Genomic DNA, 15895 nt, shown 5'->3' on the forward strand with positions numbered 1-15895 from the left:
TCCCTGCCATGAGAAACAAAGCTGAGAAACAGAGAAGGGTTCCTTCCTAGTATTTTCTTGGGATAGAGCTCCTTTTACATCTGGGGTCCTTGCTGTCTGGAGAGTCATTTTCGCTTTTCAAGGTGTCAGGAGTAGTTCAGAACAAGAAGATAAATTTCTAAGGTGCAAACATACAAAAGGCAGTTCTGTCATTTTTCCCAACTCCAGGGAACCCAGGAAGGGATGGAGTGAAGGGTCTTTCTCCTGGGGCTTGCAAACAGATTAAAAAACTAAAGTATCTCACAGCTGCAGATATTATTCTTATCAGGGGCAGCTCTAGCTTTTTTGCCGCCCCAAGCACAGCAGGCAGGCTTTCTTTGGTGGCTTGCCTGCAGGAGGTTCCCGGTCTCATGGCTTCGGCGTACCCGCCGCCAAATCCACAGGACTGGAGGACCTCCCACAGGTGCGCTGCCAAAGGCTGCCTGACTGTCATCCTCGAAGGGACCGGCAGGGCGCACCCCACGGCTTGCTACCCAGGCACATGCTTGGAGCGATGGTGCCTGGAGCCACTGCTGATTCTTATAAAAACGTTGGGGGAGAGGAGCAGGAATTACCACTCCCCAACAAGTGGGCTGGGAGCCTGCTAGGGCTCAATAGACTCTGCTCACAAACACGAAGGGAGATCGATAAGGGGGTGGTCTGGAGAAGTTCAGGGAGCGCAGACTGCCTCTGAAATGCAACAGCTCCCACCAGCCAGGAGTTCAGGTTCACAAATTCATGACACAAAAGCCAAAGGAAACTGAAGACACTTTAAAGGAGACACCATGTTGTGCTGTCCTGGTGGCTCTGTGGTACCACTGAAGAGAGACAATCTGGATTCCCAGCTCCAGTCTCTGATTGCAGGAGGCTAGGTTCATCGTAGATGTCATATGTTCCTCCCCCAGGGCAGGGAGTGTTCCACTTTGTTCTGCACCTAAGATCAGCTTTGGAATGTTCTTGGTGGATTCCGAAGAGTATGTCACCCGGTCCAATCCTCCTTGGCTTCAGAAGGCTCTCCAGGATGTAATACTAAGGTCACCCAGGTACACCAACATCTACAGTCAAGTTTCTCCCAATTTACACACTGTAACTGAGAGTGGAGTTAACTCTTAGAGTGCTTGAAATCTTCAAAGCTCTTTACAGACATTGAGTAGTGACTCCTCTCAGCGCCCACAAGGCAGGTCCGTGTTGGCATTTGCAGACAGGGAAGCCAAGGTGCTGAGGAGTTGAGTGACACGCACATGACGACTCCAGGTCAGAGCTAGGCTTAGAACCCAAGGGATCCTCCTGACACATGGTGCCCTGCTCAGCCCACTAAACTGCACCATCTTATATAAGACCCCATGGGAGAGGACTGAAAACTGGGGCAGGAGCCCTGAACCATGATGTGGGAACTGGTTGCCAGATGTTTGCCTGGTGGAGATGCCCTTCATAAATATAGTGGTCCAAAGTCTGAGGCCTTTCCTTGGTTGTTACAAACTCCCACTGACGGGCAGTTTTGCCTGAATCATATGTGTGTGTCAGGATGTGTCCCTTTGCTGGGTGGGGGAGAAGGAGGCACGTATGTTTCTTTCGAGCTTTGTCTGTGTAACAATTAAGTGTGTGCCAGGCCTGCGGCAGGGCTAGTGATGAGCCTCAAGTTCAGAGCTGTATCAGGGAAGTGAAGGACCATGCTGTCCAGTGTGCCCCCAGTCATGGGGCAGGTGGGGGGAAGGGGAAGGGAAGTGGAAATCTATGGCCTTGTCCTGACATTTCTGGTGCTGACATCCCCCATCAGCAGTAACCTCTGCTATTGTTGACACAAGGAACTCACCCAAAAGGCCGTCTAGACATTCCTTTGGCTGCCAGCTTCTCGGCTAATATCTGGAATTGCTCAGAGCTCAACTTGAAGGCAAACAACGCAGAAACGGGGGATTGGGGAGGGAAATATCAATTCCCTTGTTAGAACAAAATAGATTGATTTCATTCTTCTTGCTCAACCTGGTTCCCTGCTCCTCTCCCAGTGAGGAGCTGCTCGGATTTGAAACACACTCTCTCTTGCATAGGCTGACCAGACAGCAAGTGTGAAAAATCAGGACAGAGGGTGGGGGGTAATAGGAGTCTATATAAGAAAAAGACCCAAAAATCGGACTGTGCCTATAAAATCAGGACATGTGGTCACCCTATTCTTGCAGCGTTTGCTGGTCGCCTTTACCAATGCTGCCCTGCGTTGTCCCCTCCGAGGTCAGACGACCCTGTCAGCAGGGAGACAAGAAGGGCCAATTAGCCCAAAGCGGCACCCCCAGTGTAGACTAGTTGCATCCTCAGTGATGAGCCAAGTGAGTTTCCAGTCCAGGGGTGGTTTAGAACATGGGCAGTGGGGAGGTGAGCCATGAAACAGGAAGATGGTCAAGGAAGGGAGAGAGGATGTGGCCAACAAGAGCGTGAAGAGGAGCTGAGAGGAAGACTATATGGGGACTCGGAGGGGGAGGGCCAGGGAGAAGGGAAGAGGAGATGTGGGGAGAGGAGAAGGGAAGAGAGTCTGTGGCGCTAGGATGGGGGTGGGAACAGAGAGCAATGGGCCTAGGGTTAATGACCTCTTTGCCAAATGCTTGTGGCTCCAACTCTAGAAATACTTACTGGGGCCACTGGCAATAAAACAAACAGCCCTTTAAAAGTCCATTTATTAGGCCGCTTTGCGGAGTGAGGGGATAGCTCAGTCCTGGGGCCCGGCTGGGCCTGCACGATACTTAGGGGTGACTGCAGCCGGCGTGTTTCAGTCCAGCATTGGACAGGAAAGGAAGTCTGCAAGAGGGACAGAGTGTGAACAAAATCCCTCTCCAAAGAGGAACTGTGTTAATCAACAGGTCGGACTCCTCTGAGAGGGAGGGAAAGGGAAATGGAGAAGTGCTGAAGTGGCTTGAGAGGGCTCAGAGAGGATCCCAGCAGGGCTTTCTGCTGGCCTGAGCAGGATGGGAGCTCACAGATCTGAATGGCACTGACCGCAGCACACTCACACCGGCACTGGGAACGGCTTAGCTTTCCCCGGCCCAGGCAAAGGCTCTTACTCTGTGTCTGGCCGTGGCTGCAGAGCTCCCTCCACAGCACTTCAGGCCAACCCCCGAGTCCTAGCTGATGGTCCAGCGGCAATAGGAAAGGGCAGAGAATGAATTCACACACACTGGGCCTAACCGTCCTTTCTCAGATGCTGGTGTAAATCAGGAGTAACTCCACTTCAACCGCACGCCTGGTTGGTGTAAAACCATTTAAGGGAGAAGGGGATCAGGCTCCCTGGCTGTACCGTTTCAATGTGCTTCCAGCACTCGCCTCGTCTTTGCTTTAATCTAATGCCATGGAATTATTACCTGGTTGGACAAAAAGACTGAATGCTGGAGAAGTGCAGCAAGAGGTTGGAGGCTCTAGCATACAGCATTGGTTGGCGTCTGTTTTAGGAAGATTAGCCTTCCTTCCCTGGCAGTCCAACAGTCAGACAAACTCGAAAGCTCCTCTCTCTCACCAATAGAAGTCGGCCCAATAAAAGATACCACCTCACCCACCTTGTGAGTCCAACAGTGGGTCAGAAGGATCAGGTTGCAGAGAGGGCGGATGGCAGGGAGGGCCAGCCATTCCATGTCAGAGACTAGCCCTTCTTCCGAGAGAGCTCCACATTGGGCTAGTGATTTCAGAGAGCAGAAGAGGGGGGTTTCAAGGAGATGAAGGGATCACAGGCCATAAATCCAGTAAGGATAAGGTTGTGGGATGCAGCCTGCCCCTTTAAGAGCTGTGTGCTGAAAGATCAAGGATAGGAAAACTGATGGGAAACGCACTTTTCCCAAAATAGACAAGGTGTGAGTGGCTGTGGAATCCTGCTTCCTCTCTCTATGTCCCATCAATCCAGCACTGTTTATTTTAATGTCCTGCTGCCAACTCACTTGGAAACCATCTTGAAAAAACAAAGATGGCTGGGGCTACCGCATGCCTTTTTAATTACATTAATTCCTTCTCCACCGAAATGTGTGTGTGATTTTAGATATCGCCCCCTTTCACTGCACGCAGACGTGCACAAAAATTGCACGTCACGGTACATGTAAGAATTGGGTTCCCTTGGGCTCCCCCCGTGAGATGAAGTGGCTGAGTGATAACGTGTAGAGTCTCCTGGGGGATGAGGTAGCATTGTATTCGCATGAGACATCTCCCTCACAGTCTGGGATTTGCCAGGGACATGAACCATCTGTATGTCAGTCAGCTGAGGTTTAATAGCAAAACCCAGTGCCAAGATCAACTGTCAAGAGATTCAGGTTGTGTTGTGTGAGCACTGGGAAGAATTCCAGCACAGGGTACATTACCTCGGGAAACTCCACCACATCAGTGCAGGCAAGAGGTCCATGCAGAATGGGTCGGGGGGGGTTTGGTGAAGGAGCAGGATGGGGCCGGGGGACGGCGTGGGGAGGAGCTCTCATTCAAACTGTAGAGTGTCAGATGCCTGCGCTGAAGTCTTGGAGGTCAGTACCCCCTCAGAGACCACCAGTGACATGTATGCTTCTGCCTGTGAATCCGCCTAGTTACCCAAGCGACTTATTTAACTCCAACCCCCATGATTCCCAGTTGCTGAATCACAGCTTGGGGCCTAAGGGTCACAGGTGCTTTTCTAGTTTAACACAAGAAGCTGTATCTAGAGGGATCAGAGAGCCTGGGAAACTCCCACTTGCTGTTACGAAAGGTTGGGAGCTATGGGGAAGATGAAGGGGGCTGAGCGAGGTGGGATGGATTGATGGGAGGGCCGGCTCCATGCTGGCTGGTCAGTCACACCGCTGTCCCCTGCTCAGTGCGATGAGCTCAGGCCATGGCGCACTCTGATGGAGCATTTGTTCCTTTTCCTGTTGTACTTGCGGACAGCCGTGGACAGGATGCATCTGCAGGAATCCCAGAGCCCAAACCTGCACAGCCTGTACTTTTTCTTTCTTCCCCAGCCTTCCCTCCGCCCCCCGGTGCTGTTTTCTAACAGGTCATAAAGTTGCACATAAAGGGAGTGAGGGTTTTGTTTTTGTGACTGTGGGGGCTCCATTGGGTCGGAGGTGCTCTCCCTTGAGCGCCTGCAGGTACCCAGGCTGACTGCACCTCCCCCCTAGGGAAACAACCAATCTCAATCAGCTGCTGCTAACATGCCTCCCTTTTCTTAGAGAGGCAGCATGGGCGTGGGACTTGGGGGAGTCAGGAGCTCTTGGTTCTATTCCTGGCTCTGCCGCTCACCTGCTGTGCATCCTTGGGCAAGTCACTTCACCTCTGTGCCTCCGATGTTCCCTCCCACCCTTTGTCTGTCTTGTCCATTTAGTTTGTGAGCATTTTGGGGCAGGGGCTTTCTCTCACTACGTTTATGTACAGCACCTACTGTGACGGTGCCCCTATCGCAGCTTGAGCTTCTAGGCACTACCATAATATACATCATAATAATACATAGGGGTGGAGAGGGGTGAAAGTCATAGCAAGTCACAGCTGATTGTTAATGGCAGTGAGCCCCACAGCTTCCCCTGACTCCTGCTGGGGCTTCGGTGCTCAGTGCCTCTGAAAACCAGGCCCTTGCAGAGACAGAATTATATTGCAGTTGAAGCCTTCCTCAACATTTCCCCAGTAAAAACAGGGAGCTGGGAGCTGCAAATCAGTTTCTGGAATCTTTCCAAGCTAATTAATTATTAGGATTATTTAATTTCCTGTCAGTTAAACTCACCAGATCAGGGAACTGATTTATTTTCAGGCCACTGCTGACATCTCACTTCTTCAGATGCATGGAGTGAAAAATACAGATGTGTCATTATATAATGCCTGCATCTGTAATTTTCACTCCATGCATCTGAAGAAATGAGGTTTTTTACCCATGAAAGCTTATGTCCAAATAAATCTGTTAGTTTTTAAGGTGCCACCGGACTCCTTGTTGTTTTTGTGGCGACAGACTAACACAGCTACCTCCTGATGCTGACGTCTGGAGCTTCCAGCAGGTCAAGTGGATGAATGCACTCACCTTTCTGCTCTGAAGAACTGGGTTGATAATTTGCCCTGGTCACAAACAAATTGGGTGGAACCAGTCAAAAAATGCCTTTTATATTTTGCAGGGAATTTAAAAAAATTTTTTTTCAAACTTATTTGTTTTATTCTGTTTTGTGTTTTCAGTGAAAAACTGTAACCAAAGCATTTTTAGTTTTTGAAAACCATTTTCAGTAACAATTTTCAGTTTTGAAAACCTACAATTGAATATTTTTTTAGCAAAGCTCTGACCATTTCAGTTGCCGGTGTCTGGTTTTTCATCTTAAAAACTGGGGAAAAAAATGTCCCAAATGAAAGATTTCTGTGAACATTTCTGTTAATACAAAAACTCCAACCAGATGTAGAAATAAGTTTGGTAATCTCAGCCTAGATCTTAGTGGAGCTCTGCCTGGACCAGCAAGGAGTCCATGCAGGACCAGGGAGCATTGCATAGCTGCGTGGGCACCCAGAACTGGACTAACAACAGGATTGTAAGTCTGGATTAATCTGCATTCTTGGAGCAGTGCTGGGACCAAAGGGAGGAGTATCAGAAGGGGTAAAGGTCTGGACTTGGTAGAGCTGGGGAGGGATGTTCAGGCGGTGCTTTGGGTTGAGCCTGGGGTACATTGATGGAGGTGCATAGGAGAAGCTTAGGCTCTGACCATGCAAATACTTACCCATGTGCTTATCTTCGAGCATGTGAGTCGTCCCATCAGGCAGGCATACACCGCATCTGGGAGGAACCCTCCCAGCCTGGGGGTGGGGCCAACAGACCTGTCTCAGCAGGGCTTATGCTAGCACTCTGAAAATAGCTGTGTAGACATTGCGGCTCAGGCTGGAGCTTGGCCTGAGGGTGGGGTGGGTCAAAGTAATATCTACACAGCTGACACTGCTCACTTCCAGATGCCTATTGACTCCACTGGGACACCTCTTGGGAGGGTATTGTTTGTAGGGTCAGATCCTCGCACCCGCGCCATACCTGGCGCACTGCAGAGCTGCTAGCCCACTGCATTCACTCTGAGAGGATGGGAAAATGCCCCCAAACAGATAAACAGGAGAAGCTTCTTGGAGGGTAAATAATAGCACCCCGTGTCTAATTGGTGCTGCTAGGGCTCCTGTGTTTCTTTCATGGGTGGGCCACGATGTAATGGCACCTGCAGAGCTTGGTTTGTTTTCTCCATTCGTGTGCTAGGATCCATTCACTGGGCAGGTACTGCAAGGCAGTGAAGAGTCTCTGCCAGACAGACCGGGTGCTCCCTGGCCATGTGGAGAGCAGCGTCTGCACAGGGATAGACATGTCCAGCATACCAGGAAAGACAGATTTGCATTCAGACCAGGCTTGTAGCAGAGGAGCTGGATTTTTTTAAATAAGTGGTGTTATATTTGGGGGGGATTTTATCACAAATGCTTTCATTTATTTTCACAACCATGGGGCACTTTTTTTGTATGTTATCCAGAGTCTCTTTCTATTGGTCTCTTTTTTTTTTTTTTTTTTTTTTTAACAAACAGTTGTTTAAGTGATGGCCTCGGGTGGAAGAGACACTTAACCCCTTCTGTCTATGCCTCTCTCTCCTTGTCTTCCACACTCACTCACTCTTTCCCTTTCTCAGTCTCTCCCTCACTCCCACACTGCCATCTTCTTTCACCCATGCATGGCCGTATCCTCTTTCACTCGCACCCTGTGCCAGAGTTTCAGACTGCATAGGCAAGGCCCCCACGTTGGCACACTGCAATCGGGTTGCCTGGGCAAGGTCAGAGACCTGTTTGAAAAGATGCTCACCCTGTCTGTCCCACTTGTGCCACAATTCTCTTGGGGCCTTTTGCTCATCATGTCTATCTCTGGCAGGTCCTTCACCCCCTACCACTGTCTCTTCAAATCCTTTATATCTTGTTCCCCTCCAAGGTATTTTTTTATAATGAATTATTTGCCGGGAGCTGACAATGTGCTCAGCACAACCCAGGGAACAAAAAGCAGGCAGTGCCTTCCTCAAAGAGCTTTCAGTCCAAATGAGGCAGACTTAGGGCAGGCCAGACCCACTGGGAAGCCTAGAGGAGTAACTGACTAGGATCCGCTTATTTCATTGTAAGTGATGAATGTTGTTGACTCGTTGCTTGCGGGTTTGTGGAAGAAGTGAGTCTCTTGGAAGGATCTGAATGAGCGGGGAGGGGGACAGTGTGGACGTGTGTGTGTGTGTTTGTGTATGTGTGGGTGGGTGGGTGTGCTTAAAGGGCAGTGTGGACAAAGGCACAGATTCATTTAACTCAGATCACCTGACTCTGTGCTATGAACAAGTACAGTCATCACATCAGAGAGCCAACCCAGGAAAATCTGACCCCATCGTAGTCATTGCGTGTCACAGGAACAGGAAAAGAGTGATTGGGAGAACAGTCCATCTGTCAGAGCTAGAGCTGGGCGATTGCTAGCGCTAGCCCTGTTTCCATAGACACAGCCAGTCACGTGGCCACAGGCAGAATGACTTCTAGGCGGGAAGGAAGTGGAAAACAATTAAAAACCCAAGCTGTCTGCGCAGAGCTCCGTTACTGGAGGTCCATTCACACAAGGTGGATGTTACTCTGCACGTCTCACAGCTGACTGCGGGAGCCTGTCTCAGTCTTCGTACGGCCACTTCTCATTTGCTTTTCCAGATTGGAGCTCAGCCCCAGAGGGAGCCAGTACTTTCACCAAATGCTTGCTTTCTTTAGCCTTTTCCATATCCTCAGTCACCTTCCTATCTAACGTAAAACCAAACTCACCAGCCCAGGAGCAAAACCTAGTTGCCCTCCCTCAGCCAGGATGTTAACACGATTGCCAACCCCAAGAGTTCAAAAATCAGTCTCATGATTTTTGAGGCCTGACTTGTGGTTTAAAAACCAGGAGGCTTTTAATAATACATTATTTCATTCTTTTTCTCTGCCGCCTTTGCCTTTAGCATGCACCTGGGTCACATTCTAAACTTTCTTTTGCAATCTTGAGAGCTAGAAACTTTTTTTTTTTTAAATGAAAGGCACGGGGCTTTCCTAATCACATCCCTTCAGAAAAGCTAGGACTTTAAGATACGCATCAAATATCACAAGGCTCACAATAAAATCAGGAGAGTTGGCCACACTGGGTTAATTAAAATCTGTGGTTATTTACCTTCCAGTAACTGTGGTTCTTTAAGATGGTTTCTCAGTGTGGATCCCTCTTATGCTGGACACGTGTATCAGATGCGTGGCTTGTGCCCTAGAAGAGGGATCCACACAAGAGTTGAAGAAGAAATTAATTATGTTCACCTATTCAAACAATGACTCTCTTCGCATAAGGGTGCGTAATTCGTCTCATGGAATTCTACTCCCCCCAGCCATGGAAATGGTTCTGCCTGAATCTCAAAAGGTACAACATCCTCCCAGACAGTCTCAGTCTTATCCAAGAGAGTCCATGGTTAGAAAAACATTCAGTGTAAGTGTGAAAAGTTGCTGTTGCCTTTTGAGAGCCTTGTGTTGAAAGGTTTTCCCCACGTCATTGGTATGTATGCAAGAGTTTTGCATTTTTAAATTGGGGGTCTGTAAGCAGATGGGATTCACACCCAACTTCAGACAAAACGACTGGTTTATTACTAAAAGGGATAATTCCAAAACAATACTTCATGTAATCACAGCCTCAACTGGCTCTTGAGGATGGGCTGTTCCTAGATTTCCTTCAACCCAGCCTTAATCCTCTCTCCAGGCCTCATCTGCTCCCGTGTTTCCTTCCCTCAGGATCTCCCCTCAGGATCCCCTTTGCTGGAGAACTGCTCCCTTATGGTTAGAGTCTAATGAACCTCACTTTCCCCAGCGAGTCAGGAGTAAATGAACTGGGGGCAACAGAATCACACTGCTCTGTTACAGAGTCTTTCCCTCAGTGGGCCTGGTCGCCCTCCTGTGTTTACTTAGACTGGCTTAAGAGACCAAACCAAACTGCCACACAGTGGAGTGACCAGATTTATCGCATTTCCACATTGCTCCTTCTCTTCTTTCTCTCCCCAGATCTGGTGAGAGGCTATTCTATGACCCCACCCACTCTCAGCATTAGCGAGGAGGAATACACCATAAACTCCAAGGATACCCTGACTATTACCTGCAGGTAAGAGACAAATAAAAATTGCTTTGAGTAGATTGCCTAAGCCAGCTCTTAAGTGCTCAAAGAAAAGTCCAACAGGAGGTCATCAGTGGAGCCCCCAAGCTTCAGGACAGCTGGAAATGGGCAGTTTAACATGGCTTGTTAGAAGTCTATGGCAGATTGAAGAAGAATCCCCTGAGATGGTGGTAACCTCCATTGCTCCATTACATGTAGGACCAGCTAGAAGCAGCTAGTAGAAGAACGGGGAGCTGCTTGCATGATTTTACAGGTTCCATCGTTGGCTCTAGAAAAAGGTGTTTTCTTTACCATCTTCCTCTTCCTTTTCTGTATGATAGCCTCTTTGGCACTACTCTCCCTGCTGTTCCGGCTAGTTTCTGGCTTCTCTCTGGAGCAAAGGGTGCCAGCCATTTGGTGGTTTTATGCTGTGGAGAAATTGAGACTGGGAGGAGAAAGCCACTCTTATCGATGACTGTGACTGCGTCCAGAGTCCCTTCTTGTTTTCCAGCGAGCAGGGGCTTAATGTCTTGCTTAGTCCTTACACAGATGGGCAAGATGAGGCTGTTGGGGGTGGAAGGCCGCCAACAGGCTCTCAGGGAGGGATGGGTAACGCTATAAGAGGAGCTTGGCAATCGGAAGGAGAGTTTGCCTTTGAGAAGACAGAGCTCTGCACTGACTGGACTGGGTGTTTTTCCGTTTATGCTGTACACACCACCCTGCAGCCCTTAAGGGAAAATAAAACTGAGGGGAGAGAGACTTTGCTGCTTCAAACTGGGTTTTGCTACTGAATCAATAGTTTCACCCCAACAACTTAAAGTGATCGATGCCAGGATTTGAGAGCCTGTCTCCAGTGGTGGCGTGCAGCCCACTGTGCCACTGAAAGCCCTCAGTAATATGGAATGCAGTGGCACATCCACTCCAAACCCCTCTGGAAGTGCATCAGGCTTGTCCACTCATCTTGACATAAGTTTATCTAGCCTCTTCTTGAACACCCCTCGTAAATGTGCAACATTGTTACCTGGCAAGTCATTTGTTATCCTACTTCTGGGGAGCAAGCGGAAGGCTAGAAAATACAGATGAAGTCACTGGAGTTCCTCATGGGTGCCAGGATCTGCGTGCCCGGTTCTCTTTGCAGCGTTGGTGCCATGCTCTCCCATGGTGTCAAGTATCAGAGGGGTAGCCATGTTAGTCTGGATTTGTAAAAGCAGCAAAGAATCCTGTGGCACCTTATAGACTAACAGACGTTTTGGAGCATGAGCTTTCGTGGGCGAATACCCACTTCGTCAGATGCATGTCACATGCATCTGAAGAAGTGAGTATTCACCCACAAGAGCTCATGCTCCAAAACGTCTGTTAGTCTATAAGGTGCCACAGGATTCTTTGCTGCTTTTACTCTCCCATGGCTTCATTTGGACCTTGGTAGGTAAAGGAGCGAGACAGTGTAATTGATCTCAATTTAGGGGACCTGTCTTCACATCACAAAACCTACCGTACCTCAGTGGAACCCTTCTTAGCAGAGGCCCAGGAGTGGACGGGCATGCCAGCGGTTGGAGCGCTTCTGCAGAGGCAGAGTGGAACATGCTTATGCTCCCAGTGCCCATGCTCTGCCTTTTCTTTGAATACATACTCCTTCATTCCCTAGCGATGTCATGTCAGCATCATTCAGCACACTAGGAAAGCTGCTGCAGCATAAGTGGCGGTGCCTTCCCAGCTGCATATCTGGCTTGAGAAGGCTTCCTGCCATGGCTGAGCAGGAAGGTTCCTGCCTGGCATCTAACATATTGCAGGGTGCGTGTTGCTCCACCTCTGAGCGGGTGCAGCATGCATGCCTGACCTTCTGTGAGTCAGCACTGGCTGCTGATGGCAAGGCTTCCTTCTGCTGTCCTGTACACTCTGGAGGGATGCTGGCTGCCAACTCAGATTTCACCCATCTTGTTCTTTTGCATGAGACTAAGGAAGCCACACCCTTTTGCCCCCAATTGCAGCAACACACGCAAGAGCAGAACCCCCACGTAAGCATGTGTATAGTTATCCATTACCTCTGTGATGTGCACTGCACGAGACATGGAGCAACACGCTCCCTGTGATGCCTTGGTTGCCAGCCCTGACCCGTCCTGCTCAGCCATGGAAGGAAACCGTCTCAAGCCAGATGTACAGCTGGGAAGGGAAGTGATGGATAAATGCATAGAGGCCTGTGTTGCTGGTTGATCTAAGGCAAAGAGGATGTATTCAGGGAAGAAACGGGTGGGTAAATAAAAAATACCCCCTGCCAGTCAGTGTCCCTGGCTGTCCTGTATGCATATGCTTGCCTGTTTAATATGCTGTGTGAGGCCCTTCTCTTTAATTCCACCCCTCCAGGCCAGGAAATAGCAGTTATGTTAACATTGTATCTTTAGTTATACCCTTATTATGTACATGCAAGGAAACCATGGGGAGCAGAAAAGAGTCTGATTTCCAGTCTGGACTCTACGCAGAAAGGCCTCCTCTGCCAAAGCAAAATGACCCAGGCTCTCAGTTAGCATCTGAGAAACAGAAGAAGTTACCCAAATAGCTTACAGCTTCCCCCGTTCCCTGCTGCTGACTTCGGCTCATCTTTCATGCTCACTCGGGAGACATCCCAACTGTGGGCCAGGGTGGAAATGGTAGAGGCAAAAATGGATCAACTCTTTCTTGAGCTCCCAGATGTTCGGGAGAATACAGGGCCAGCCAAAGATCACAAGGGGGGGCCTGCGAACAGCACTGAGGGGGAGGGATCCCAGCACCTTCCATAGTATCATGAAAACTCTGCCCACTTGAAGCCCTGCGTCCCCTCAGAGTAGGGTGTGCGCCCTACGTTACCCAGAGAATGATCACTTTACAGGGACACTCTACAGACGCTGCTGGAGTTCCCTCTCTGCATCTTCAGTGTGGTTCAGACGCTCCCCCTCCTCAGGTGGAGCTCTAGGGCTGGAGTTTCTGTAACACTTAAGGGGATGACTCTGCTAAGAAGGCAGTTACCCTGTCATTCTCACCCCCAACCACTCCTTCATTGGAATGAAAAGCAAATCCTCACTCATTCGTACAGCGTTAATTATGCCCAGCTGCGTCTCCAAGCCTCCTCTGGATCCGGACCACCCTGAAAAGACATGGCTTATATTAATGGGAGCTGAAGGGTTATGGCAGCAAAAATATGCAGCATGCAGACCACAGGGGTGTGGGGGCAGAGAAGAGAAAAGGGGGAGGGTCCCATGGTGGCAGGGGGAGATCGTTGAACTAAAATGATGTCCTTTCAGATTAGTAACCAGTGACCCTCCTGCTGGGAGTCAAAGTGGAGCTGGCTTTCGTTTGTCCATGTTGTAACTCCTAGGAATCATCCTTTTTAGCTGCCTTCCATCCCTGTAGTACAAGGCTGCTAAGCAGTGTTTAGGCAGAGAACTGCACTCAAGCTGGCTTTTGTTTCCTTGCACAGACAGTGCCAGGCCTCATGTAAAAAAACCTCTTTTGCTTCCAGAAAGGTGCATCGGCTCTGGGCCCTTGGAGTGCCTAGCAGCAGAGCTGAGCAACTGAATCTGAGCATGTGATGGAGTAGGGACAAAGGGGTGAGAGCCACACTTTTATGAGTTCAAGTCCCAAGAATGGTGAAAACAATATTGGGATGAATCTCAATGTTCATGGCCTGGCAGCACTTGCCAGAGGGGAAGCAGAGACCGTGCCTTTCCATTTCCTGAATACTGGAGCAGAGCACATGGGAGCTGCTTGCGCACCAGCAGAACGTCAGGAGGAAAGAAATGCAAAAAGAGATTGGTATCACACCTCTCACTACCTGCCCTTTTCATCCTCCTGCAGGGTTTAGTCACTCAGGTGTGCTGGGTCGGCGTAAGTGGCTTTGAAATTCAGGCCTGATCTAGGCTAGAAAGTGTTAATGTCTTAACTGTACTGGTATAACTAAAACTGTACAACCCTCTACTGGGATGCAGTTATAACCTCATAAATGTGCTTTATGCTGGTATAGCTGTTCACATCCAGGAAAAGGGACAGCTGTACCAGTATAAATCCCCATTAGACCAGGGTAAGTGCATCCACACTAGGGCTATCCCTGGTATAACTATTTTAGTGAACATAAAATCACATCCCAAACTGCCATAGTTATATCAGTAAAACATTTAAGTGTAGAGCAGGCCTCAGAAAGGGGAGTGGAGGATTGTCATTAACTGCACAGTGGTTTAATAGAGCTGTTTAATGGATGCTTGTGGCTGCACAAATATTGCTCTGGGAGAATGGAAGTTTGATCCTGGACCCCTCCTGGCTCATGGTGACAGGTATATGAGCACTGTTGCAGTGCTGGGAGTATAACCGTGTCCTGCATGGAAGCTTTAATGGGAACATTTGGAAAAAGCAGAACTGCTCCCATTTTGATTCGCTGCTCAGCGTGGCAGACCCAAGGAGTCCTACCTGAAGTCTGATGATCTCCCTCTAACAGTTTAGACCACAAAGCTTCCGCAATTTTCGCTATGTATTATCAGTCTGTGTTTGGGAGATACAGAAAGGGCAGGTAAGAAGAGTGCTGTCAGTTCCTCTCTATCTCCCTTGAAGAGCATCCTTTCAGAAAGTATTTCGGCTAATGAAGAAAACGGCTGTTGAGAAGTCTGTACCTCCTCTGTTGTTAGCTGGCACCAGCACTGCCTGTCTCCTAACTCTCAGCATAGCAGAATGCTGTGAAGGACCTGACAGATGGGCCAATGCTGGGTCAGTGTGACGAAGACCGTTTTGAAACAAAACTGTGAAGGTGAAGTATAGCTGAGAGGGAGATGCCCAGAAACCATTATTCGGACCTCTTCCAAACACAGCCAGCCAGGTTCAGAGGTGAATCTAAGTGAGTCTAAGCTGGTGTCAAGTATCAGAGGGGTAGCCATGTTAGTCTGGATCTGTAAAAGCAGCAAAGAATCCTGTGGCACCTTATAGACTAACAGACGTTTTGGAGCATGAGCTTTCGTGGGTGAATACATGCATCTGACGAAGTGGGTATTCACCCATGAAAGTTCATGCTCCAAAACGTCTTTTAGTCTATAAGGTGCCACAGGATTCTTTGTTGCTTAAGCTGGTGTAACTTCCATCTCCTTCTAGCCCACTTAACACACAAATTACACTAACTTAGACTCACGCCCACTTACCGACATGTAACTCACACCCCCATACACATCACCACGGAATTTGGACCAGAAATGTTTGAGGCAAGAGTGCTTCAATTAAGAACAACCCATGGGCCTGTCAACATGTCTGTTTGTATTGGCCCATCTCAGATATATGTTTATATAAATATCCATCACTCATCTACTGCTAGCCCTGATGGTTAATAAAACAATGGATTGGACAACATCTGAAAACTCCAATCGGTAAACAAACAGAAAGCAGAAACTCTGGAGACTTGTAGGATTATTAAGCTTCGTATGCAGCCCCAAGAATTCCTGAACAAATGCAAGAAGTTTTGAGGCTCCATAATACTGTCTGCCTTAAAATCTTGAGGTCTAGTTAATAAGCACTGCTGACCAGCTGGAGTCTGGCCTCCCGGGCCTTTGAAAAGCAAATTAAGTGCAGAGGGAGTAGGTGGACTCAGTAGGGAATGACATGTATGACTCTGGATAGGAGGTGAGGAGGGTTTATCATTTGTTTCTGGTTTCGATGTCTGATTGATCGATTGATTTTATGTATATGCATTGGATGGAAACAATTTAAAAATCCAAATATATTTTAAAAATATAAATAAGAGCCTATGGAAAAGAGTCAAGTTAATCTAGTGTCTCCCCA

At 48.7% G+C, this 15895-nt stretch overlaps 1 protein-coding gene across 2 annotated transcripts in view; it reads left to right on the forward strand.

Moving 5' to 3' along the window:
- FLT4 (fms related receptor tyrosine kinase 4) overlaps positions 1–15895 on the forward strand; it is a 101888-nt gene that overhangs the window by 31003 nt on the left and 54990 nt on the right. For both annotated transcript variants that reach the window (XM_050961498.1, XM_050961499.1), the window contains exon 2: positions 10021–10117. In XM_050961498.1, the coding sequence (XP_050817455.1) occupies positions 10021–10117 (97 nt within the window). The remainder of the gene's footprint in view (positions 1–10020; positions 10118–15895) is intronic.

Source organism: Gopherus flavomarginatus, chromosome 7, assembly GCF_025201925.1.
Source record: "Gopherus flavomarginatus isolate rGopFla2 chromosome 7, rGopFla2.mat.asm, whole genome shotgun sequence".
Taxonomy (NCBI): Eukaryota; Metazoa; Chordata; order Testudines; family Testudinidae; genus Gopherus; species Gopherus flavomarginatus.